Source organism: Amblyomma mixtum, chromosome 4 (genome assembly GCF_055824585.1).
Source record: "Amblyomma mixtum isolate Tamu chromosome 4, ASM5582458v1, whole genome shotgun sequence".
Lineage (NCBI taxonomy): Eukaryota > Metazoa > Arthropoda > Arachnida > Ixodida > Ixodidae > Amblyomma > Amblyomma mixtum.
The window spans coordinates 6,833,838-6,859,467 of record NC_143015.1 but is presented as its reverse complement, the minus strand read 5'-3'; the positions used below and the strand labels follow the sequence as shown (position 1 = coordinate 6,859,467).

Here is a 25,630-nt window from a genome sequence, read left to right as displayed (position 1 = left end):
GAAAAAGTGGAATGTAATCACTGCTTCTTCATTAGTTGTCGTAACAGCTGTGGAGGCAGGCTGGCTTTAGCGTTGTAGATAATTAAAAGGATGCTGTTCTTTCAAACCTTGCGTGACCTATATAGAACTTTGACGTTGCAGCCACTGTTTGGCTGTTGAAACCGAGACCGAAACAGCATAGAGATGAAGTTTGAGTATAATTGAGTGGCCGCAGACAAATACGACATGGTAATCCATGTATACTAACGCCTTATGCATCATCTCAAAAATGAGAATGCGCGCCTAAAAATTAGGTGCCTATACTCCTTTGATGTAATTCTACATATTTATTTGTTATAATTGGTTACTAATTTTTTTTTTACCTGCACCCAAAGTCATGTGTATGTCCGGGCAGCAATTGTAAAAAGAACTTTTGAGCATTCTTCGAGTTAAATGCTTTTTATTTGAGTGTAAGGCGGTGTTGTGGGATGAAGTGCTTGCTCCAAAAGGCTTTCATCACCCGGTAGAATGGGGAAGTAGAGCTTCTGGCAGGCGTTTGGTGCATGCAGGCACGTGTGGTCACGTGCTTGGATTTTGTTTGGAACATTTTGCCTACCTTTTCTCACGAAAGGTGGAGGGGGGGGATCTGCAATTCTGTGGGAGGGCATCTAGTGTCGAAGAAGGTACAGTCCCTCGGCTATGAAGACTGGCTGTGGTTTGACCAATGGCCGTCCCGAATAGAATTGTGGAAGCAACGGCGCGGCAATCGCTGCAGCGGCGGCATCTCTGGGGGCACTTTGACTGTTGAAAGTGCGTAGAGGCAAAAGCGTTTTCTGCACCACTTTGACTGCCTCTGTGGCACTGGTGACATCACCACTGGATACACATAATTACTGACTAATTACTAAGTAATTGCAAATTACTAACTAATGGCTAATTACTGATGAATTATTATGTACTAATTAACTGCTAATTAATGACGCTTGAGCTTTGCCTTTAGGAGTGGAACGCGACAGCGTGTCGTAGAGCTGCCAGGGAGTCCACGGAACGCCACAACCCGTTCAACGCGATGCCTTGCTCTTTGAACGCAACACTTTTTGAGGAAAGGAAATGGGGCAGTAATTCTCTGCGATCTCGGTGGACACCCGAACTGCATCAAAGAGGGGCTGTAATGAAGAAAATGAAAATTGTATTTGAGGGAAGGAAATTACGCAGTAACTGTCTGCTGCTTGGGCTGCGCAGTTGGGGCTGTCTGGGCTCCGCCAAATCGCTCACACCTAGGCTAGTGTTGCTTCCGCATGTGCGTCGCGTACGGCGACACATGATATTCTGCGGGAACTGGCTGCCCGTGGGGCTTCCCTTGCCCAGGAGAGAGGGAGGGGAGGGTGCAGACACAATGGGGGTTTTGTCTGCTTGTATTACGAGATGGCTGGGAGCACACCTTCCGGAGCAGAGGCTCCCTGTTGGGACGGAGTAGGAACGGCCACTGCAACACTTGATGTAGGGCGGTGTTTTGTGATGGAGTGGCGATGAAGTGATGGATGAGCATTGTGATGTGCGACAGCTGCCCGGCAACTGACAACTGTGGTGGATATTGTGATGGATGATGGTCCACGGTCTTCGCTGTGGCGGCCACCCGAGCAGTTCAGGGACGCATGGTCAGTCAGATTGGCTCTCTGGCTCCTGTTCTGAAACTCGTGTATAAACGCGTGTTTATATATGCGTTGTGTATATATATAGGCCACCTTCTTCCCTGACTCTCTGCACTGAATGCAAAATAATTTAGCAAATTGGTGTCATGTTAGGTGGTTGAAGCTGGATGCATTGTTTGGGGCTTTTTTGTAATCTTAAGACACATCTAAAGATGTGTGTGTGTATATATACGTTGTGTATATATATAGGCCACCTTTTTCTCTGACTCTCTAGTGTGCACTGAATGCAAAATAGTTTAGCAAGTTGGAGTCATGTCAGATGGTTGAAGCTGGATGCATTGTTTGGAGCTTTTTTGTGATCCCTTGAGGCACTTGTCAGCATTAAGCTGTCAGCTGGATAGGTTGTTGCTGTGGGGTCTGCATCGATGCGGCCTACTGGTGGTTGAGTGCAGGCTTTTATGGGGGTCGTAATTACCACCACTGTAGACTGGAAATGCCGAGATTCCAAATCTGTTGTGAGGTGAACAGGGAGCTCTGGGAGTGGCCTGTGATGGCTTCTCACAATGTGTGCCACAGTTAGCCGCCTTATTTGCTGTGTAGCTCCTCGATGTGTGCAGTGTGCTGAGTAAAATGTGTATGCTTGGTAGTAAAAAGTCACAAACAAGAAGCAGGCTTGGGGCACAGCGCTGTACTGGACACAGTGGTCAACTTCACAGAAGCCAGAACAGAGCACATAGGATACATTTCATGCAAGTGCCATAACAGCAGAATTTTGAAAGCTGATGGTGGGCCATGGCAAAGCCTTCAGTTAGGGGCTGTGATTGTGACCCCGTGCTTCTGTCCTCGTGTCTTGTCGTGCTTGCTCTGTTTAGTCTCAAATTCACAGATTGTCTCACTTTTCCTCTTTGGTGTGTGCATGAACTTGTGGCCAGTGGCCAGCATTCATTAGGGATGTGAAACCTGCATTTGGGTTGATAACTGCTACCAACTTTCCACAAGCCGTTGGCTTTGGGGTCTGTTCCTCAGTTCAGGTTGCTGCTGTGCTAACTGCTCTTACTAACGTACCCATTGCTGTTTTTTTTTTAAGTTGTTTACAAGGTGACTTTTTGATCACAGCTAACAGTTGTCCTTTTGCCCAGCACTTTTGTTCACTTAAAAAGTTGAAAAAAAAAGAAGCTGCAACAGTTTGTTTTTGTTTTCTTTGTGCTCAGTTTTAATTTAATTTTTCGATACACTAAGAGCCCACGTGGACAATTACATGGGGGAGCGTGATTCTTCGAAAAAACACAACAGATTTGCAGTGAAACGAAAAAGTTCTAAACGTAAGAGTAAGCAAACTAGGAGGCCAGGCAGGTATGAATTAAAAGACAGATAGCAGGGAACAGGTGCTAGGAAAGCTAGAAAAGTGCATGTGTAACAACATAAGCAAATACAACAGAAGTTTGGGAAGTATAACAGGAATGACACTGTCGGAAGTTGTGAAACATTCCGTAAGTGTGGACCTGCGGTGGAACTGCGAATGTGATTATAAAAAGTGGACTACGGACAATCGGTTCACTGGCAACCTCTGCGACCACTTCTGCGAGACTGGCCTTCACTCCTTTTAACTTTCTATCTCCTGCATCACATTCCCCTTTTCTCAACTCATGGCAGTCTGTTGTGTTTTTCTGAAGAATCAAACTCCTCCATGTAATGTCCACATGGGCCCTTAGTGTATCGAAAAATTAAATTAAAACTGAGCTAAAAAAAAAAAACAACTGCTGCAGCTTCTCTTTTTTTACGCTTTTTAAGTGAACGAAATTGCAGTTTTTTTTTAAGTCGTTTCCAAGGTGATTTTTTGATCACAGTTAACAGTTGTCTTTTTGCCTAGCACTTTTGTTCACTTAGAAAGCGTACGAAAAAAGAAGCTGCAGCAGTTTTTGTTTTCTTTTTGGTGATCTCGCGAATATATCGTGCATTCATAAGCAGATAAGATTTGTTTTGTACAATGCATTTTTAAAATAAATCTTTGCTCTCCTTGTGCTTTGCTGTATACAAAATTAGAGCTAGTTCTTAGCAATGCTGTTGTTCACGTTGCACTTTGCATGAAAAACAAGTGTAGACTTTAAAAAGCACATGACAGGCGTGGAAACAAAATTGTAAACTTCAAAGCACATAACGGCCAACACAAGAAAAAAGTAAACTAAGCTTCGTCTGTGTATTGGTGTTCTTAATTATAGTAGCTGTGCGGTGGTTAGCAGCTGTGTGAATGTTGTGACGAGCGGAAAGTGTAGGAAGGGCACGTGAAAGTCTGAGTGAGTAGTTAGGTTACTTATGCAGTATGATGTAGTTTTCATTTTTGTTTCTAATGTAAAAACACATTCTACGACTTGCAAGCCAGTCCTTCGGCAACTTTTCCAGTCTCTTTGCTGAGCTGACGCGAAATATGAGTCTGGTGAAAAGCATGTCACTAAAGGCCACTCTCCATATCTGTAATTCCTGTTGTTTCACCTGTGATGCAGGATGCAAAAAAATGTGAATATTAAGGCCTTTAATGGCTCATACTGTCGACTGTTAACAAAGCGTGTCACACGCGTTTAACTCGGAAACTGAAAAGGATAGAAGAAAACCAATGGTTGCTGCAGATAGAGGAGGAAAAAAATGGACCTAGAAGCCAAGTTTGATGACTGTAGATTAATTACTTAATTGTAGGCAAAAAGGTCGAAATAGCGCGGACTTCGATATAGCCACGGGAACGGTGTGACGTCACATCCATCGGAAGTCGTCACGGCATAGTGAAAATTTTCACAGAATGATTGAAAAAACGTAGGATTTGTGTCAAATTAGATGGAAAAATGTGTAATTAAGCGTAATGAACACTTCAGATCCCCGAAAGGTGTATAATTCGGGTATTGATATAGCCACAGCAACGGCGTGACGTCGCATCCACCGGAAGTCTTCAGAGCATAGTGTCCTTGGCTTTCGACTCTCAACACTTTAGTTGCCAAAGTGTCCTCGCAATTTTTTTTTTCTGCCCAAAAAGCACACGAATTGCTTGGATAACCACAGAAATGGCCTTTTCCAATGTGTTTATCAAAGCCAGCTGTAAGCGTCAACTGCTAGGAGGTGCAGGAGGCCTACCGAGACAGATTCGTGCAGAAGCTTAACCTAATGGCAAAACAACCCAAGATTTTTGCTGCCGCAATGCATCATGGCCAAGTGACACTAGTGCACTCAGTGCAGCGGCCAAATCGAGTGCAAAAGTGCAGAAACGTTCGTCTGCTGTGGCCGTGTGTTGGTGTTTGTCGCGGGGTTTGACATATGCTCGGCGTTGTGCTAGTTGTATTGAACGCTGTGCATTTGTTCAAAGTGGCACATATCTCGTGTAGCGGCTATGCAATCTGTTAGTTCCAAATTTGATCAAGAATTTGACACCGTGCTTCCCGTTGCGTTATGCAAAGTGGCGTAGGCTGGTCGACCATCACCGAATCGACGGGTACTCTAAAGAGGCAACAAACATTGAATTCAAGAGGTTACTCAGACTTCAGCTCAAGACAGCCTTCGATACTTTATATGCATGATTCAGGCTGTTGCTGTTCTATCTGAAAAGTGACTGTAGTTATCAGTCAATTACAGAAGGAGAGAGTTGCCATAGCTCTGACTATACTTGAACTCAACGACTCGCATTCACTGTCGGTGGACGATGACGGCGGAGTGACTATCTGAGACTAACTGGCAGGCGAAGGTGTGGGCTGACGGCGACCTCAAGGCCAGTCGCTGCTGTAAACGGAGGCCTTTACTGATGTCGCAGCAAGTCATCACACACTGTGAGGAGACCTCAGATATGGTCACATATGCACGTCTATGGGTGAAAACAGACCTGCAGGAGGAGTTTGGTACAATTTAATTAGGAGATGTCACTTAGTCGAGAGCAGTAATTTGATCCTTTTATCAGGGATATGTAGAGTGCATTGCTTGTCCCCATTCTTTGGAGCTGGGCCATCGCATGGCACGACACTACTCAGTGAGACTCCACCTGTGAATTAATTAGGAATTGAGTTTGATCCTCATAGGGTGCAGTTCGTTGTAATTGCTCAGAGGAGCCGTCACTTGGAATGACGGCGATAGAGCTCCGACCGGAGCCACCACTTCTTTGGGGAAGTGTATTTAGGTGTCCTGAATGGAAGTCATTTCTTAGGCTCGTTTTGAGGGCCATGAATGGAGCGTTTCAGCCAGTGTCTGAATGACTTGAATGGCTGCCGCATTGGGGTTTGGCATCCTCGGAAGAAACGGCCTGGCTTTTGAGTAATTGACGAAGTGGTAGCTTTCCGGCAGGTGAATGGGGATTCTCAAGATGGAAGGGCACAGCTTGAGAAGCCGTGTTTGCAAACACTTGCTTGGGAATCCTTTCACACCTGTCGGCACAGTTCTTGGACAAGACGGGGCCAACGAAGCATGCTGGATACTGCCAGATATGCAGTGGTAGTCTGTGAAATAAGCGAGCCATAAACACAACACACAAGGATTTATGATGACTCTGTGTGTTTGTGGTGAATTAAGGATTTGCAGCTTTTTTTCGTGTATTTTATTTATTCGTTTACGAACACTGCAGGCGCTTTCGGGCGCAGGCAGAAGTGGTTACATTGAATTATGCAAAAAAAGATGACAAGCAGTTTAGGTTGGTTAGACCAAATGGGGCATGAGTGTGTTAGTAGGAAGTAAAGTTCGGCTAGTTGGGTTACATTAATTTAAAAAAAAAATACGGCGTGAACAGAGATGACGGACGAAGAAGAGGTCTCGCAACTGTTGCCAGACAGCGCTTGTGTTGTAGTGTTTGTCTACAGTTGGTGCCATGGTGTAGGTTTCCAGTAAGTGCACTTTTGTTTTACTGTGTAAGCATTATTTGTCTTGTTAGCACAGCAGACGCCGTCCGTGGCATGAAATTCTTCAGTGGCGTCACCATGCTCTCGCATGACGTCAGCAGTAGACCGTAAGATAGTAACATCTACAGCAAAGAAGAAAAAATTAAATTTTTTCCAAAGGTTGGGAAATCGAACCACGGACCATCAGATTGCGAGGCCAGCACGCAACCCTTAGGCCACAAAACTGTGTTACTTCTTGATGAATAAAGGTGAACTTAGTGTACGCGTTTCCTTATGACAGTGTGCTAACGAGCAGGCGTGTAATTAGAAGGGAAGGGATCTTTAATGAACCTCGCAACAGAGCTCGCAGTGATACAGTATCTTTGCATTCAAAGCACATAAGCAGTCTTGAAAGACCTCCGTAATTTTCTTCTGGTGGCCTCGCCGTTTGGAAAGCTCATGCTTGGTTTGTGCTTGTGAAGCTGTCGTGAAGCTAGCAGTGCTTCATGCTCTCGCAGCTCTGTGGTTTCCCCTCTTGACTCCCTCTCACTGTAGGGTTGCATTTGGAAGCAGTGGCCAGTCGTGGCTGGCCGGGAATCCACTCGACCATAAATGCATAAATTCTTGAAGGGTGTCACTGCGGTTTTTCACTGCGAGGTAGCTTTCTGGCTTTTCAAAGTTGTGGGCAAATGTCGCACGTTTGGTGTCTTGGGTCCGAATCTCTCTGGCCCCAGCTGGTATTTCCTTGAAGTGCTTGCTTAACATATGCCGGGTGAATAAGTGATCTATGGAAATGGAATGTGTCAAATAAATGGGAAAGGTCCTATGCAGACTTGCTCTGGCTCCTTTAGGAGTATTTATGTGTGTAAAAAAAAAAAAGAAATAAACTAGGGTTCCTAGAATTCCTGTATAAATTCCATGTCTCACCTTTTCCCGTAAGTCTTTTGTAGTGCTTGTTTTTATTTTGTACTTATTTTTTGCATTATTTATGCCTGCTTTGGTCAGGCCATTTGACGGTCCACCATAGGTTAACACAGACGCAGTTGTTAATGGTGCTCATATTTTAACCTTTTAAGTTTAAGGTGGGGTGAGACTGTTTTATAAAAAAAAAAATATATTTTTAGATTTTGCGACCTTTTGATAAAACATTTCTTTAGCCTTCCAAAAATATATTACTTTGCTATCCACGACTACAAAAGTGCTTTCTTTAGATCCTTTTTTTTTTTTTTTCACTACGGCATCCCTCATAGCCTTAGTCGCTTTGGGATGTTAAACCCCATAAACCATTAAAGCATTCTTTCTTTTTTTTTTCATTATTTCAAGCAGAAATACGGGATTTGGCAGAGGCTTTGTTTGCATTTTTGGAGCTTTATGTACCTTTTTCCCTGTAACTATAACCAAATGTAATTTTCCACAGGTTTCAGTCGATGCCTTTCACATGACTGGAACTAAAAACTATAGCCTAAGCCAGTTTGCATATTTATGAAAAACAAAAGAACTTCATAGGGGGCAATTTATTGCAGCAAGCAAGGAAAGACATAATAAATATTTTTGCTCAAAACACAGTTTTATTCTCAGATCTGTAGAATAAACATTTCTGCTTTTATACAGAAATTCAGGACTTTGCATCCAGTAGACCTTAATAAAAAGGTACATTGGTGAAAAAACAAAGGAAAACAAAAATAAACATAACTAGATAAAATTTTCGTCTACTTTTACACTCTAATGCAGTCTGCATCCATTCAGAAGACTGATAGCAAATTTCATAGTGCCTGCTTTGTTTCTATCTGGAACGAAAACGAACATGTTAAAAATGATAACCTTTCTTTATGTTTATAATCTTTATAATTTTTCAATGTTTAATGATGCTCTGTTTGTTGTGCTGGTGTCCGTTTGGAACGGTGCGAATGGACGATATACGTGTATTAAACGTGGGACAGCCTTCCCATCTGTGGCCTCTGCAGGCGGAGGCAGTCTGGTCAAAGGCACTTGAAAGTTGTGTTACATTCAGGGCCTCCGCGTGAAGGAAGTCTGCAACATTTGAGCAAGTTTGGGGGAGTTCGACCGGTATATCTTGGTTTGAAACCTTAAAGGCAGTCCTGTTCCTTTCAAAGCCATTAAGCGAGCCCTGTGAGCACAGCTGCAGCAGCTGTGACCAACACTTCATGGGGTTGGTGGCCGTGCCAGAGCAAAAGCCACCGACCCGCTGTTCCTGACTCTGCTGGCTAGTGAACAGCAGAGCCTCTTTTCAGAGGAAGCAAGCAACCGCTTCTTTAAGGGTAGCTGCAGAGGCCGCAGTGTCCCAGTGCTATCGCTGCTGACTGTTCTGCTGCTGTTATCGGGTGATGTTGGTACTAACCCCAGCCCTGACACTGCAGCCATTCTTGTTGAGCTGTGCAACATTTTTGCCGATCAAATTCCACTCATTGTATAGGCATCGTATAGGAACTAAGAAAACCATGTCCTAACATCAGACAAAACTATTTCCAATCTGAACAAAAGGACGACTGAACTCAGGAATCACTAATGAAACCTTACAACCCCCGAGCAAACTTTGATTCTGCTCCAAACTGACACCAACCAGCCAGCCTGCTGAGATTTTGCACTGGAAACATGTTTAGACCAGACCGGAAACCGACCGCAATGGAATAATAAAATATTTTATGGCCTTGATGACCCTGATGTGACTGAAAGTTTTGCCGATGCTGTAGAAGCAACCCATTGCCAGGATCACCTTAAGATTCTGCATGCCCTAAAGAAATAGAGTGCACACATCCGTTGTCACCTGATAATAGCCAAGTTTGCTTTGTGCAGTACTAAAGGCACTATTGTTTCACATGCCCGGAAACTAAAAGAATGCATCCTGCAGCTTCAGCGAAGGCTTCTCTCCCCCTGCCCAAACTGCGCATAGACATCTTGTGGCATTCGCCAAATCCAAAGATCGGAAATTTTCACAGAACAGAGGAGAAGCAAGAGTCCTTACTACAACATCACACACCCCTAGCCAGCTCGCTTGCAAAGAGATCACCGAGCAAACAAGGGCAATTACGTTGACGCCATGCACCCTTTTGACATTCTTTCTGTAAAACAAAACCCTTATAGATGTTTGGTTTAGTAGGGTTTAACGTCCCAAAGCGGCTCAGGCTATGAGGGACGCCATAGTGAAGGGCTTCGGAAATTTCGACCACCTGGGGTTCTTTACCACGTGCGTGTCAAGCAGACGACATGCCTACAACGACGTCACGGCTTTCTGGACCCACGTGACAACGCATTGTCTGGTTTTTGACGTCATGCAAGAGCCTGGCAAAACCTGGCAACTACGAACCGAAACCGAAATTGCTGGGTGCAAATAGTACGATTATTAATTATATAATGCGAGTTCATGCTTCTAAGATGGTGTTCCATGCTCACTGAATCGCTACACATTATTTACAACCCAGAGGTACAACACAAAAATCTTGTCTCTACCCCTTTAACTGCGAAGTTTCTGAGAAAGCTGTATAGCTTTCCTCTGTAGCCGAATGGCTGCGCTCGGGTGGATGTCAATGAGCAATTACTCCCTTATAACGAATCTACTCCACCTTGGGGGATTCCCCTAAACATTTGACCAGTACCTAATCATGTTTCAAGAGGAGCACCTTCTTTGGAGGTCATTCCGTTCCTGCCCTGAATTATTATTTATTTATTTATTTAGCAGTACTGTGAGCCTGTGTACTGTGAGTACAGGCCCATAAAGTGAGTGGTTTGCAGGGGTAGGCACAGGGTTTATCACTTTCTGCGAGATATTAGCATATCGGTGTAATACTCAAGCAAACGCATCATTCCACCCAGGTTTGAAAAGAGCAAACTCCCACATTACAGAATGGAATAGAGAATGGAAATTCAGGCAGTTATTAGCAGCACATTTCAAGGGCTGGGTTATTTTTTCGTGTTTTTGAGTGTGTGTGTTTCTTATCTCTCTCTCCAAGTTGTTCGTGAGCTGCTTTGTATTTCTTGTTGATGATTACCGACCACTGCATTATGTAACGACTGCTACCCCCCTCCCTATGTAATGCCCTAAAGGGTAAATAAATGATGATGGTGAAAGATTCTAATTTAGTGACAAAGCTAGACACACAGTGATTGTCAACAACATCCCATGGTAAAGAATTGCAGATGGCTAAAGAAGAAAATGCATTGCAACATGTGGCCTTGTCACGTGCTTATCAGAATTTGACAATGTGTCACAGTGTGGCAGTGGGGTGGCTGCTGGTACCGATCTTTGTTGATATCAACAGACCCATGATAAAGCATGAAAAGGAACTTGGCGGCAGCATGATGCCTACTTGCAAGTGCGGGAATACCTGCCTAGGTGCACTTACACTATCCTACCCAAGGATACTTTGAGTAGATAAAATGTTGCCATCCAGGGCTGTGTCCCAGCAGCCATTGCGGCTTGTATCGGCAAAATGCGAAGAGGGGGACATCTGCACGTACACTCGGCAGAGACGTACCGAGGGCTCGCTCCGGTCTTTCCTCCTCGTTTTCCTTCTCACGAGGCACCCTTTGCTGCGTGCCGTTGTAGTTTCGCTGCGATTTGACCTCCTGTGGGGAATAGCGATGTCGGGGTGTCGTGCCACAGCTGTTTTGCAAGCAGCCTGTAGTGGTTTTTTCTTTGTGCGTTTAAAAAAAGAAATGATCGCAGTAAAATGAAAAAGAACCGTGCAACAGCTGCCGAGAAACAAAGGCTTGTAAATGTAAATTTGCGGTACCTGCTTGAGCCGAGTGTGGCTTGTGTGATGTTCGTTAAGAGAAGCACCTCTGGTTTTGTTGCCTCATTTTAAAAAGACTGGGACTCGTTGCGGCGTTTGAACACCGAAACCTACTTGCCCTGAGAGCTGCAAGCTGTGATGATGTCAGAGGTGCTGCTAGCCGCTAGGAAAGAAACTGTGTTGCTTTGCAACTGTAGAAGTTTTGTAAAGTTATCGGGACCTTTGATGTTTTTGATGTAATCTTTTAATTTGTGGCACACTGAGGGCTAACTAACTTTTGATTCATTCTTCCTGCAAGATATGTGGGGTGTAAAAAAGAATTCTTTTGCTGCCGAAGAAATGTTAACAAAAGTGCAAATTTTTACCGAGAACGACAGTTGGATGGAGTTCTCTTCAGTGTTCCTTTAAACTGTCACTATCTCGTGAGCCTGTTGTATCTCAGGCACAATCTTTTTAAAAAAGAAAACTTGGATGTATTGCAGCGCGTGATGTTAAGGCCTGACGTGCCTATCATGATTTCTTCGTTTAGTGTGATGTAGTGATTGGCGTACATCATTAACTGGGAGGGAAGGGATACACATTTTCAATTGCGTCCCGAGCGCATCTTGGAGAAGATGCCATGAAAGATTGACCCACTGCACTGCATCTTGAGGGGTGGCAGCCGTGCAAAAGGGATGCAAGACAGTGCAGAGAAGCAAGCAAACAGGACGCATGCTGCCCGTGTCTTGCATCCCATCAGAACTGTTCCTGCCCCCTCACGTGCAGTGTCAACCTACTAGCTCACCTGTCACTTCTTCTCCTGGTGCATTGCGTGTATGCACGTAAAGGGCTGATGATGCCTTGGCAGCTTGCTGGCAAGGCCTAGATGAAAGATGAAGCCTCAGAAAAGAAAAAAATGTAAGGTGGGTCAGGATGCCTTTAGTATGAATTACTATTGCTATTGATGCATTATTGTTGGTTTAGAGTTATTTAGAGTTCATATTTTCTGTTCTTACTCCTTGGCTGCTCATGCTTGCAAAGCAACCTCTCAGATTTTTTTTTTTTTTCAGCTATGAAGGCTAGATAGGTCTGTTAACCGTAGGCAAAAAATGTCAAGTCCTTTCAGCCGCCATTTTTGTTTTGACTGAAATCAATTATTTTTTCACCTGAGTGGCATATTCAGGCCTCAAGAAAGAGAATTTGTTTGTTTTCGAGCATAAAAGACCAGCAGGTCAGTTCTTACAATGATGTGGAGAATTCCGTGCAAAGTGTCATATTTGTTAGAAATAGTACCATCGAAATGTTCTCGTGTGTCAGGTAAGCACCCTGGGGATCATGGAATCACTTTGTGTTCCGAAGATGCACATTACGCTCGAAATTGAGCAAAGATCATCGATGTCTTTCACTCGCGGCAAAATCTGTCTGCACAGAAACGGCGAACAAAGCGCTACCTAGCTCACTGTTATGTGAAATATTATTTACTGCATTCGCTACATGGTACAAACAAGCAACTTATTTGCAACAAGAAGGGGGCTCAATTTGACTGAAATAATGAAATCACTGTTAAGTGCATCAGTTTCTCAGAAAAAACTAAGTTTGCCGCTTACGCAATTGTGTACAAAGCGTCTGAAAGGGTTAACCATGGGCAAGAAATGTCTACCAGTTTCAAAAGAACTTGTAGACAGTTTTCGGTAAGCTTTAAGCGCATACACCAGACGAACTCCGGAGAGAATGGACATGGGATAGGCCCGTTTATTTTTCGTGCAGTTGAAGACCTTTTATTGGAAAAGGAGAGGGGCACACACGATGGCATTTTTTTTTTCCCCAACATTCACGGGGGCGTATTGATGGGGATGCTTTCTTGGCTGTTTGATTTCAGATGCAGGAATTCTTCCTTGACGAGTACTATAGATGGGCTGCTCGCGTATTCATTCTCTTCCATTGTCATCTCTGAAGAGGCTTCGGTTACTTCCCCGACTTTCCTGTCCTTTGCTTTTACACTCATGTCTGCTTTTCCGAACTTCGGGTTGCATGGGTCCAGGTGAAACGCAGGGATGTCGTGTTTTTTGCCAGTCTTTTTTCAGCTGATGTGAGCGACGTATGGCACAACAGCTCGACATCCGACACCTTTCTTCCTCTGTTTTATTTTTGCTGGATGGCGAGAACTCGAGGGAACGTTTAGGCAGCGTAAGCATCAAGGCCTGCTTTAGGTGCGTCACTATCTTATTCTTTTGGCTCTTGAGCAAGCAGGAACGTTCCAAGAGAGAAAGGGATCTTGGAAGTAGGTTGTCGTGCTTTCCATGGCCTGGAATTTACCTGCGATGTCCCTGGCTCTTCCTGCCTGCAATTTCTCGACATCCAGGTAGAGTTAAATGCCTCACCTACGTGTTGGATGTACAGTCGCGGGTAAAAAAGATTAGCACACGAGACGGAACACCAGAGCGCCGGAATGACAACGCGTGGCGCTGCCGGTGGCGAAGAGGCTGATAACGAGAGTGCCGAGCCGTTCCCATTCTACAGTATTAGGGGGGTTCAGTGGACTACCACGGTCCAGCAAAATTACTGGCTAAAAGCAGCGTTATCAGCTATTGTTCCCGCGAGTTCCTTTTGACAAACCATCGCGGACATAAAAAAACAGTAATAGAAAGAAGCCATCTTTGCTTGATAACCGAGCCAAAACAAATGCAGCATGCACAGTCACGTAGGGTCGGCACTTCAACCACCGTGACTTCAACGCTCAAGTCGCCGCGGTGGCTCAGTGGTTATGGTGCTCGGCTGCTGACCCGAAAGACGCGGGTTCGATCCCGGCCGCGGCGGTTGAATTTCTTTGGAGGAGAAATTCTAGAGGCCCGTGTACTGTGCGATGTCAGTGCACGTTAAAGAACCCCAGGTGGTCAAAATTTCCGGAGCCCTCCACTACGACGTCTCTCATAGCCTTAGTCGCTTTGGGACGTTAAACCCCATAAACCAAACCAAACCAAACTTCAATGCTCGGGCGGTGCGCGCTTGATAAAGCTTACTTCCTGCCGTCCCCCCCTAGGCTGCAAAACATGGAAACGGCCCGATTAGCAGGTCTGCGTACCGCAGCGCTGCGTGGTGAGATATACGAATTCTGACCGCCAGTGATCTGTGCTAATATTTTTTGCTCGTGACTGTACAACACAAGCGGCAAAAAAGGCTTCATGAAGTTCCATTCTGGCCGCTCCTCAAGATCTCAAGATCGTGCGAGAGGTTTGCATTGCTGTGCTCGAAACAGTCCGTTAAGAACTCTTGCCCACAAAAAGTTTTAAAAAAGCCTCGAAATTCAAGTGAAAAGTTTGAGAGCCTGCAGATTCATGAAACAGTTTATTAATTTATTTATTTATTTATTCGCGTTACCACTAAAGGCCCTCCAGAAGACGGTATGCATAGGGGGGGGGGGGGATACAATCATTAATAAGCGCGATATATTTTAGCAAAAAGTGCCATACAACCAAAAAAGTGACAACATAAGGCATAACACAAAAAGGAAAAATGAACACAAACAAAAACGGCAAATTTTACACATTTGTGTCATAGCAAAGAAGCTGTTGGAATTTTTTGATGTCAGTTTCTATGGTGATGACTGGTGGGAAATCGTTCCATTTAATGATTGTACGGGGAATGAATAAATTGGCTTAAGAAGATGAATGACACTTTACGCGTTTAATTTTAGAAGAATGATCACGGTGTGGAAAGATGGCATGAGGTGACTGAAACAGATCACTAGGTGTTGCAGGAAACGTTCTAAAATAAATATGGATAGGAAGCCGAGCAGATGGAAAAAGACAGTAGAAGAAGAAACACAAATGAGACATCCAGCTGTTGTGCCGTACGTGCGCAATTGTTCACTTCGGCTGAAAAAGGTTGGCGAAAAATACGACATTACTGCGGTGTTCTTGGCACCCATCAAGATTCGAGGGCTCTGCAAAGCAGTGAGCTCATATGATGGCTTGCACAAGAAAATGGAAAGCGGGTGTGGTGTCAAGAACAAGATCCGACTGACGTGCAGAAGAGGGCGTACTTGGGGCAGGCGAGCGCGTGCCTGAATCAGAGTGCGAGCGTGCATGTGAAGATATTGTGCATCCCGGCAACCTGCCAGCGTGCATTCCAAAGTGTCGCTTGAAAAACAAGCAGACCCCTCGCAAACCAAAGGGAAAAACAAACTTAAGTGAAAAAACAAGACGGGAAAGTCTGAGAAATAACTGAAACGTTTTCAGTGATAACAATGGAAGAGGACAAATACGCGAGCAGCCCACCTAAAGCGTTCGCCAAGAAAGAATTCTGCTATCTGAAATCAGACGGCCAAGAAAACGTTATAAATCTGCCCATGTGAATGTTCGAATGAAATGTCATTGTGTGTGCCCCTCCCCTTTTGCTATAAAAGACCTCTACCTGCTTGAAAAATAAACAGTCGCAAGTAAGCGGTCATCCTGTTCGTTTCTCTGTCCTTTGTCCAAAATACTGCCCAAGTTAGCACTGCCCGATTCAGCATGTCATACCAACTAGCCCCAATCTTCGGTATTTTGTCTATTCAGTCGCACCGCTCGCGATTGCTTAGAAGGCATGGAAGGTGAGCCGTTTCAACATCTTTGATCTCGCCTGCTTCGGACTGTAAGCTTCGCAACTGCATTGTTACGGGCTTACTGCTTCGAGCGCATGCATCGTGATGCATTCCTCTGGGAAGTACGATGTCATAGCGCTCCAGGAAAAGTTTTTGACTGTGCGGAATGTTCATGAACGGAAAGTCAGCATGGTTCGCTTCAAAGAGCAGACTGCTTCAACCGCCGAAGGGGAGAAGATTCGGAGCAATGTTATGTGTGGCAATACACGGTGTATCTTCCGCAAGCTGGCCGCAGGATCTAACTGGACTTTGAAACTGTGCATTGTGGCCGATGCGACTTAGTACCGTGCACAGTATATTGAACTCTTCATCACTGGACACCCATCTGCAGAGTTTAATACATAATGGCTGGCTAGTTGGTTGTGCGCACTTACGATTACAGTGCAGTTGCAACATGGATGAGAGAAGAGAAGGATGCAAACACAGGCACTGACTACCAACTGCATGTATCGCCTCGACCTGGCTTATATAGGCACCAGGCTCGTGATGACTCAAGGGAAGGGAAAACAAGGAAACAACTCGTGCATCCATGGCGTGATTATTTCTCCACCTCCCGTCCCTCCGATTATTCACAGCGCTATTGCCATTCAGAAACAGCAGCTCTTTTTTGCTTTTTTTCTGAGATGTACGGAAGTGTTGTTGGCACATCTATTGGAGAATTTCGAAATGGCATGAGCTTCTACTATCACCCTTGTGGTGGTGTCCTGGCACTTTTGTAGAGAGAAGGCAGGTTTGCAGTCTTTACACTGGCTATTAGTGCCTGTTTTTGCATTCTTTTCTTCTCTCGTCTGTGCTGCTACTGCAGTGTAGTCCTAAGTAAACATCTATAAGGGTTAAGGTAAAAGCTTGGGCGAGTTGGTGAGTCGTTCATTCTAAAACAGTACAAAAAAGACATGGACAACAGGAAGAGACGTACAAACAGGCGCTGGCTCACAACTAGGATTTTATTGCAGAGACACCACCTTATATAATGTAATATAATATAATGTATATAATGTAATGTAATATAATTTTCTCACTACTTTCAGTTTTATTGCGCACCCACATTTTATTGTGCAATAAAATCCTAGTTGTGAGTCAGCACCTGTTCTTACGTCTCTTCCTGTTCTCCTTGTCTTTTTTGGTACTGTTTTAGAATTAATCTATAAGGGTTTTGTTTTTCAGAAAGAATGTCGAAAGGGCACATGGCGTCAGCGTAATTGCCATTGCTTGCTGGGGGTTCTCTTTGCGAGCGAGCTGGCTCGGGGTGTGTGTGTGCGATGTTGTAGTAAGGACTCTCTCTTCTCCTCTCTTCTGTTGCAGGCTCGACCGCCTGTTCTTCCTGCTGGACACGGGCTCGTCGCCCGTCACCCGGCGGGCAGCTGCCGTCCAGCTGGGCGAGGTGCAGAAGTTGCACCCCCACGAGCTGCACAACCTCCTCGCCAAGGTGGGCCTCCTCCTCTGCTCAGGGATTCTGCTCTGCACCGACCGCTTGGCCTGTTGTTGCATGCTGTTGTGCGGCAGCTGACGTTCCTCCCTCTTCCTCCGAAGACCGCCAGGTCTTTCCCTCAGCTGTGGCTCAGTGGTTGGGATGCTTGGCCACCGAGCCGAAGTGCACCCGACCAAATCTTAACTGGCTGGTGTGTTGCAACGCTAAATGCACCTTGTGAAAGGTTGTTTTCGGCTACACCGCTAGGATATTCATGCTGTAATTGGACGCGTGAGATGGCATTTTGTGGTTCCTTTTTTGTTCATATAATGCCTGCCACTGCAAAGAACCGAAACAAGCGGCATATGCAGCAACAGTTCTGGTCAATATGGCCTCCTCCTCTGGGTAAACTGCCACTCCTTTCATGAAGAGAAGTCGTTTACCCAGAGTAAGTGCAAATGCGCCACCAGAACCATTGCTGCGTATGCCGCTTGTTTCGGCTCTTCGTAGTGGCAGGTGATGAATGTTTCTGATAACTTTGATCTAAACACGCAAGTACTCCTCTCAAACATTATAGGAACAAAAAAGATCCACGAAATCCCATCTCGCGCGTAAACGACTTGTCCGCCATGGAAGTAGTGATAGCTTACCCAGAGGAGGAGGCCATATGGACCAGAACCATTGCTGCGTATGCCGCTTGTTTTGGCTCTTTGCAGATGCGGACGATTTGGATTTCTTGTAATTTTATCCAAGCAGGCAAGTACTCTACTTGAATATCATGTGAAAAAAAAAAAAAACCTCCAGATGCCATCTCACGCTTCAAATTACAGCATGAATATGCTGGCGGTTTAACCAAAAGCAACCTTTTACAAGGTGCATTTATCAATGCCAGCCTCCAGCCAGTTAAAGATTTGGCCGGGTGTACCTGGGTTTGAACCTCACCATAGTGGCCACGTTTTGGTGAAGATGAAATGCAAAAGGCGCTTGCATGCTGTGTGATGTCAGTGCACGTGATTGAAGTTTTTATGTTAACTTGGAGCCTGGAACGCTCTCAATTTGAAGAAAGTTTCAAAACAGTGTCAAAGCCTCGCTCCTCTTAGCTGGTTCCGACTAAAGTCACTGGAACTCTGAAAGTACCGCAGCTGTTTTCTCTTCGCCGCCGCGCCGCCTATTGGCCAGTTGCGATCACGTGATTAGGCGCCTCCATAGATGGTCCACTCGCTCTAGGCGCCGACGGGGCGCAGTGCTTCCGAGGTGGTTGGACGGCGTGTTTTACGAAGTAGCACGTTCAGTATTGCGTCTATGTGCGTGTGTGTCTGTCTGTGTGCGCGCTTTATGCATGTGTGTGTCTGTGTGCGTGTGCGCGCGCGTGTCTGTGCCTCTATCTGAGCGTGTGTCCGCGTGCGTTTGCGTGTCACTGTGCGCGCGCCTGTCTCTGTGTGCGCGAATGTGTGCTGTGCGCGCGTCTTTATGTGTCTCTGTCAGTGCGTGCGCCTGCGTGCGTATCTGTGCGCGCGCGTGTCTTTGTACACCACGTGTGTCTGCGTGCGTGTCTGTGTGCGTGGGTGTGTATGTGTGTCTCTGTCAGTGCGTGTGTCTGCGTGCGTATCTGCGCGCGCGTGTGTCTGTGCACCGCGTGTGTCTGTGCACCGCGTGTGTCTGTGCACCGCGTGTGTCTGTGCACCGCGTGTGTCTGTGCACCGCGTGTGTCTGTGTATGCGTGTCTCTGTCAGTGCGTGTGTCTGCGTTCGTATCTGTGTGCGCGCGTGTCTTTGTGCACCGCGTGTGTCTGTGTACATCGTGTGTTTGTGTGAGTGTGACAGCTATAAATGTCTTCGGAGGCGTTGCTTTACGAGATTTTTTTCCCCTGCTGATCATCAATATTGGCTAATGAGGCTTAAATAAAAACTAAAGAATTGCGAATTTAACGTCCCGAAGTGACATGTTAGTTATGAGGGGTGCGGAAGTGGAGCGCAGTGGGGGAATTTATGCCACCTGGAGTGATTTAGCGCATACTTACATCGCACTGCACACGGGAGTTCTTGTATTTAGCCTCCGCCGAAATGCAGCCACAGCGCGTCCGCATGCTGTCTGGCTATCTGGCCCTTCGGCCGACTCGTCGACCTTGGGGTCGCCAAAACTACCTTCGACAAGCCTCCGACCGGCGACTGATCACACGGAGGGAAGAACAGGCGGCAGGAAACAGTCAGCGTAAAGGGAGCGTTTTATAAGCCTCAGACTTCCAAGCGAACCGATTTACTAAACGTTTCGCTATATCCCGCTCGTATGTACGCAGCCTGCTGGCTTTAAAGTTTTCCGGGTCCCGAAAACATGCATTTGCGAACCTCTCACGGAAGTGATAGGACAAACCTGCTTCTTGCGTTGTTAGCTCACACCCGTGGGCTGAAGAACACGAGAGGGTGCGCAGCTGTCGTGCGACGCTTTCAAGGTTTTCGTAAACCCTCATTTCACCTAAGCTCTCAATCATGAATACTTTCATTGATTAATTTTTGCGCAAAACCGATGAACAAGGCGGCCGAAAGGGAGACTTTCTTCGCCTAGCAGACGACGCGCTCGCCGCGCTGGACCACCTCTGGCAACAACACCCCAATGTTGCCCGCACGCCGCCTGCTGGTTGCGGTACTTTCAGAGTTCCAGTGGCTTTAGTTCTGACCACGGTCTTTGCATGGTCAGGGCCAACCATTAGGAGTGAGGCTTTGGGGCAGTCTTCAGATAGAGAGCGTTCCGTAATTTGACCCTTGTTCCTCCCTTTCTTCTTTCACTCCCACCTTCCACCCTTCTTAGTACAGTTGAGGTGTCCAGCGAGAAGTGAGACCTAGAAAAAAACCCTCAATATTGTGACGGAGAACGCGAAACTGGCAGTGGCGCGGGGCGGTGCGCTCATGCTCAGCCAGTGGCTGTTAAATCATCTCTTGTCCATCATTCATCATGCCTCATTCTTCGGCTGGCCGCCACGTAACAATATTAAGGTTTTCTTAAAGCAATTGAACACAATGCACACTAGGACTTGGTGAGAACATACAGAATGAAGTGCACCAGAGTCAGCGGTTGCATGACCTTTTGCATAATTTTGTATCACTTGTGTGTGGAATGTCGTACCATCATCATTGTCATCATCAGCAGCAGCCTGACTACGCCCACTGTAAGGCAAAGGCCTCTCCCATGTGTCTCCAATTGACCCTGCCCTGTCCTTCGGCAGTGACAATCACTTTGTCCCCACAAACTTCTCAATCTCATCCGCCCACCTAACTTTCCGTCACCCCCTGCTACTCTTGCCTTCTCGTGGAATATCCTTTCCGTTACCCTTGAGGACCAGCGGTTATCTTGCCTTCGCATTACATGCCCTGCCCAGGCCCACTTCTTCCTCTTGATTTCCACTAGGATATCATTAACCCGCGTTTGTTCCCTCACCCACTCCGCCCTCTTCCGATCTCTTATTGTCATACGTACAGCGCTATTTCTTGTACTTGCTTCATGCTTCTGCAACAGAGCTGAAGCGGCTCATAGTGTGTGGCCAGATCCTCTCTCATGTAAAAGCTGGCCGGCATATTGCAGGCCAGCATTTTCCATAGGTAGTGATTCTGAGTGAAGGCTTCTTGTCAAAATTCCTAAAGCCAGTTGTGCCTGTCACTACAGCTTTCAACAGTTCTCTCTCTCTCTGTATCATTTTTCTAATTCTTCTCCTATTGCTTTTGTGCCATCAAAAACTGCCTCGCACCCGCATTTTTCAAAATAAGTAGTCATTTGCGCAACTACTTTGAGACATTTTTTGTGCATTTTTCTGGACCACACTTGCCTGGCATGCCTGATATGGATGCACACACAGCTGAATCAAGTTCTACACAATCACTTATCACAAGGCAGATGTTGGCTTTAGAGGGGTACTCTCACAGCAGAGGACTTTTTTTCTTGCGCTGGTGGTTTTTAGCTGCAACACGAAGTTAAGGCAGTCCAACTTGGGCACCAGTACTAGTATTAGCACTGTTTTGTTTGCATTGTCTGCTTGCCTGGCAGTCGACCGCATTGTGGCATGCTTAGTTTGTGCTGCACAACAGCTGTTCGTCGTCTTGAGTGCCCACTTACAAACGGTGTTCCATAAGCCCATATTTTGGAGTTTCTGACTGCTCTTGAGAAGGCTTTTATGTGAAGCATATTACTAGAGCTACACTACAGCCCCTCGAGCGCGGCGGTGGAGCTACCATTGACCTTTAGCGTGACCAGGTGACACCACGTGACAACATGACGTCACAGCAGAGGAGAGATGGGCTGCCGGCTCGCGCGGTCGGCCGCGGCGGTGGAGGCTCCACATCAGAGGCGCTGCAGCTGACCACGTGACGCTACAGCAGCGGTATAAAGCTGAGCTTGCCTCGCTCTCCGGGCACTTACGAGGCGGCCAAGTGTTGGGATGCCGCCTAGAAGCAGGGCCGATTTGAGGGACGACCAAGCCTAGCCATCAATATGCTTCGCATCTGACTAGGCTTAACCTTAGCTAAGCCTCAGCCATTTTTTTTTTCTTTTTGCCAGAAAGAGAACAAACACTGCACTAGCTGTCAACATGTCGCATCTTTACTGCTACGCTCTGGATATCCGTAATTGACATGGTTAGATGTGATATGTATTATTTATTTGGGTGATGCGGCATGTCCCATATTAACCCTTTATCCGTCCAACCAATTTTCGGAAAGCGTACCGAAATCGCCTAATTTTTTTGATGATTTTTGCTGAAAATGGCTGCTGTCATGCTTAAAAAGTGCAGAAAGGCACAAAACATGTTTCATGGACAACTGGCGCCCTCTAGTGTTGAAAATTGCAGTCGACGCAATTGCCGAGCGTAACTCGTCTTTGGCAATGGTGGTGCTGTCTCCCATGACAAGTACAGCTCGGGGTTTGGGGTTGAACGGTTAAAAGGAACATGCTGGCCGTGGCTGCATATTTTTGAACACTAACCTCAGGATGGCGGGAAATAACAAGCGCCGACCTAGAAAAAGGATTGCAATACCCTGTGTACCCAGCATAAGCGAGAGCCTGTCCCGCATATTCCGGTCCTGTGATGTCGACATCGTGCACGTTCCTACACGCAAGCTTGGACATGCAGTAGTGAAAGTGAAGGATAAGCTGGAAAAAGACAAGTTCCCTGGCGTTGTCTACAAGATCTGTTGCGCGCTGGCTGTGACCAAGCGTACATAGATGAAATGGGTGATTTTCCCAAAAGATTGCAGCAGCACAACAATGATGTCAACTAGAGGCACGTGGCAAAAATCGCACTAGCAGAACATGCCGTTTCCATGGGTCATGCCATTGACTGGGATAGAGCGAGGATATTTGGAAAAGAAAAGAACAAGACGACAAGGCCTTACCTCGAATCCATTAATATCCAAACCCCGTCACAGACGTTAAACCGTAACGAAGGAAATCTACCCCCGATCTGTACGCGCTACTTACATCACACCATGAAGCATTTAAAATAAACCCTCACTTCATTCTCCCTTTCATTGTGAACAAGGCTCCCGTAGCGGAGCCGAAACGTCTTTTTGTTTGTGTCTAATGGTTGGTTGGTGCGTGTTATTTCCCGCCATGAATGTTCCTGACCAGACGGGTTTCTGTCGAACCCTGGATTTAACCTCAGGGTGCAACATGCTGCTTGCTTCGTTCACAACAGTGCATGCTGTGCCTGTGGCATCTTGCTGTTCTGTGTCCATTGTGTTTCCTGCGAGAGGAGAAAGCTTCTGAAAGGAGGAGCACACCGTGAAGCGCTCTCTCTCTCTCTCTGTGGTGTTTGTGTTAACAGGTCCGCAAGTACCTGCACAGCTCGTGCTGGGACACCCGCATAGCTGCCAGCCAGGCTGTGGAGGCCATCATATCGCACGTGCCCCAGTGGGACCCACCAGGCCTGTCCAGGGAGGAACAAGGTAGGGGGGGTCTCTTTTTGTTGTACCCCCTTGTGCAGTGGCCTTCTCAACGGCAGTTCAGTTCACAGCAGAATAATTCCCTAGTTTTTGTGGAATGGGATTTATTACTGTTAATTCTTTTAAAGGTGCACTGAAGAGGAATCTGAACTCGTCTTTCTGCCGCGGGAACTCAATCTACACGTTCCAAGCATTGTTAGAAACTTCGATTTATTGCCCTGTGTGGCCGATTTCCCTAATTAAATCGGATTAACGTCTGGCTCCCGCCTTTTTTTTTTTTTTAATTCTCCCATACGGTGGGCGGACTCGACCAACGCATGGAGTGCCTTTCACCCAGTCCCATGGCGGCTTGCCGCTCTGCCATTGGCGGAGTAGTACGTAGTAATCCGTAGAAGCAAATAGACTGCACGTATTTTTATTTCGGCAGGCTTATTTTGCGGCTATATTATCTGCGAATGAAACTATTTATTCATGGAAACCTAAAAAACAAAATAAAGCGAAAGCAAAGTCTTCACGGAGCTGGCTCAAAGGCACTCCATGCGTTCGTCGACTCCGCCCACTGTACGGTGGAGAATTAAAAAAATAAAGGCGGGAGCCGGACGTTAATCTGATTTAATTAGGGAAATCGGCCACACAGGGCAATAATTCGAAGTTTCTAAGAATGCTCTTAACATGTAGATCGAGTTCCAGCGGCAAAAAGACGAGTTCAGATTTCTCTTCAGTGCACCTTTAAACTTAGATTGATTATGATAATTGTTTCTTAATCTCTGTGTCTATTTTCATTTGTATTTAATAGCTAGAATGCTCCCAAGATGGACACACGACATTTGGAGTTCGTTGGTTGTTTGTTAGCCTACCAACATTGCCCTGCCACACGAACAAAGGCAAATAAAATTAAAGCAAGACGGGGGATGAGCTCAGCTAGAAATTTAGTGGATTTTAACCCATCTGGACAGTACAGCATTCATAGTTATTTCTAATCCTTTTTGCTGTTATTCTCGAAACTAACTTCCTTGTCATTCCTTCTTATGTGCCAACAAGCGTATCGTTGTTCATGTAAAATATTTTTTAATTAGACCTTGCGCACTTATTTTCTTACTACACGATTTGACCTAGATATTAAGTTTTGTCATTGCTGCCTTTCTTCTAAATGGTACCTGTGTGAAAACCATTCATTTTGGTCTTTTCAATATTATACAGTGACAGCTTGCAACACTTTAGCTGAGGTAATCTTTGAGGGCTTTGGGGAAACTCTTCTTGGGTGACATAGCTCTTGTGGCACGTACGCCCAAGCAGCACATATGATTGGCCCAATATTGGCAGCGATTGGCTTTACACTGATCCTATATAGGACCGACCTGTGGCAATATATTTCCGACATTGGGCCGTTTAGTTGTGCCGCTGGAGACCCTCCCCAGCCCGAGATGGTTCTCTCTTAGCCAACACAGTTTTCGTATCTCTAGATTTTGTGCCACATCCTCCCACGTCAGATGGGTTGTGTTTGTGTCCTAGTTTTGTTGCCAGTGCCATGTATTAGGGTGCGTGAACCCCGTCAAGCCCAGTTGGAGGCTTTTTGTTCACGGTCCTCAGCATCTGTAATGTTGGTGTTGGAATAAAATGATGATGATGATGATGAACGTTTTGCGAGGCCAGACTGCCTATAAGTTGTGCATTGTGCGTGCAGTGGATGGCGAGTGTGCGGTGGCCCCCGGAGGTGCGAGTGGTGCCAAGTCCTCCTCGTCCCACTGGATGCGCTTCGAGCACTTCGACATTGACCAGGTGCTCAAGCATGGGGGCCTGCTCCTCGCCTCGGACGGCTCCGAGTTCGACCTCGACGACGACCTCCTCGGTGGGTGTTCAGTAGAACACGGTGCTGGGCTAGTGGGTTACTCATACTTGGTGGGAAGACAGCGCAAAGAAACGACAGCCACAGGGGAGGAGGACAAGGCACAAAAGAACTGGCTACTTATTTATTTATTTATTTATTTTATTTATTTATCATCATACCCACAGCGCCATTGGCTGGCATTACAGTGGGGGGGTAGAAGAAAAAGTACACAAATGCCACCGCGTGCAGGTGGTTACAAAAAAAAGATAACAATGAGATAGAAAGAACACGGAATTATTATACACAAAAAAATGTCACAGCATGGAAGAAAATGAATCATTTGATAATATGGACACTACTTCCTCAGGCAGCTTGTTCCATTCCGAAACCGTTTTGGGGAAAAAAGACATTTTAAAAAGGTCAGTCCGGCACCTGTATTCTTTAACTTTAAGTGAATGATCTCTACGTAAAGACACGTAATCAGGGTTGGCTATATATTTGGTTCTGTCTATTCCAGTTCTAGAATGAAATATATTATGAAATAATTTTAAACGCAGTACTTTCCTACGTTTTTGAAGTGAGTCCCAACCCAAAGATTTTTTCGCGCTCGTTACACTAAAATA

General features: G+C 45.9%; 1 protein-coding gene across 4 annotated transcripts in view; it reads left to right on the top strand.

Moving 5' to 3' along the window:
* The window catches only part of Hel89B (histone acetyltransferase 1), a 118,814-nt gene that overhangs the window by 11,624 nt on the left and 81,560 nt on the right, over positions 1–25,630 (top strand). For 3 of the 4 annotated variants that reach the window (XM_089586121.1, XM_089586122.1, XM_089586119.1), the window contains exons 1-4: positions 1,420–1,637; positions 17,147–17,270; positions 23,062–23,182; positions 24,864–25,028. In XM_089586121.1, the coding sequence (XP_089442247.1) occupies positions 1,579–1,637; positions 17,147–17,270; positions 23,062–23,182; positions 24,864–25,028 (469 nt within the window). In that variant the 5' untranslated portion in view covers positions 1,420–1,578. Of the gene's footprint in view, positions 1–1,419; positions 1,638–17,146; positions 17,271–23,061; positions 23,183–24,863; positions 25,029–25,630 lie in introns of those variants that run through there. The other variant, XM_089586123.1, reaches the window with a different exon arrangement.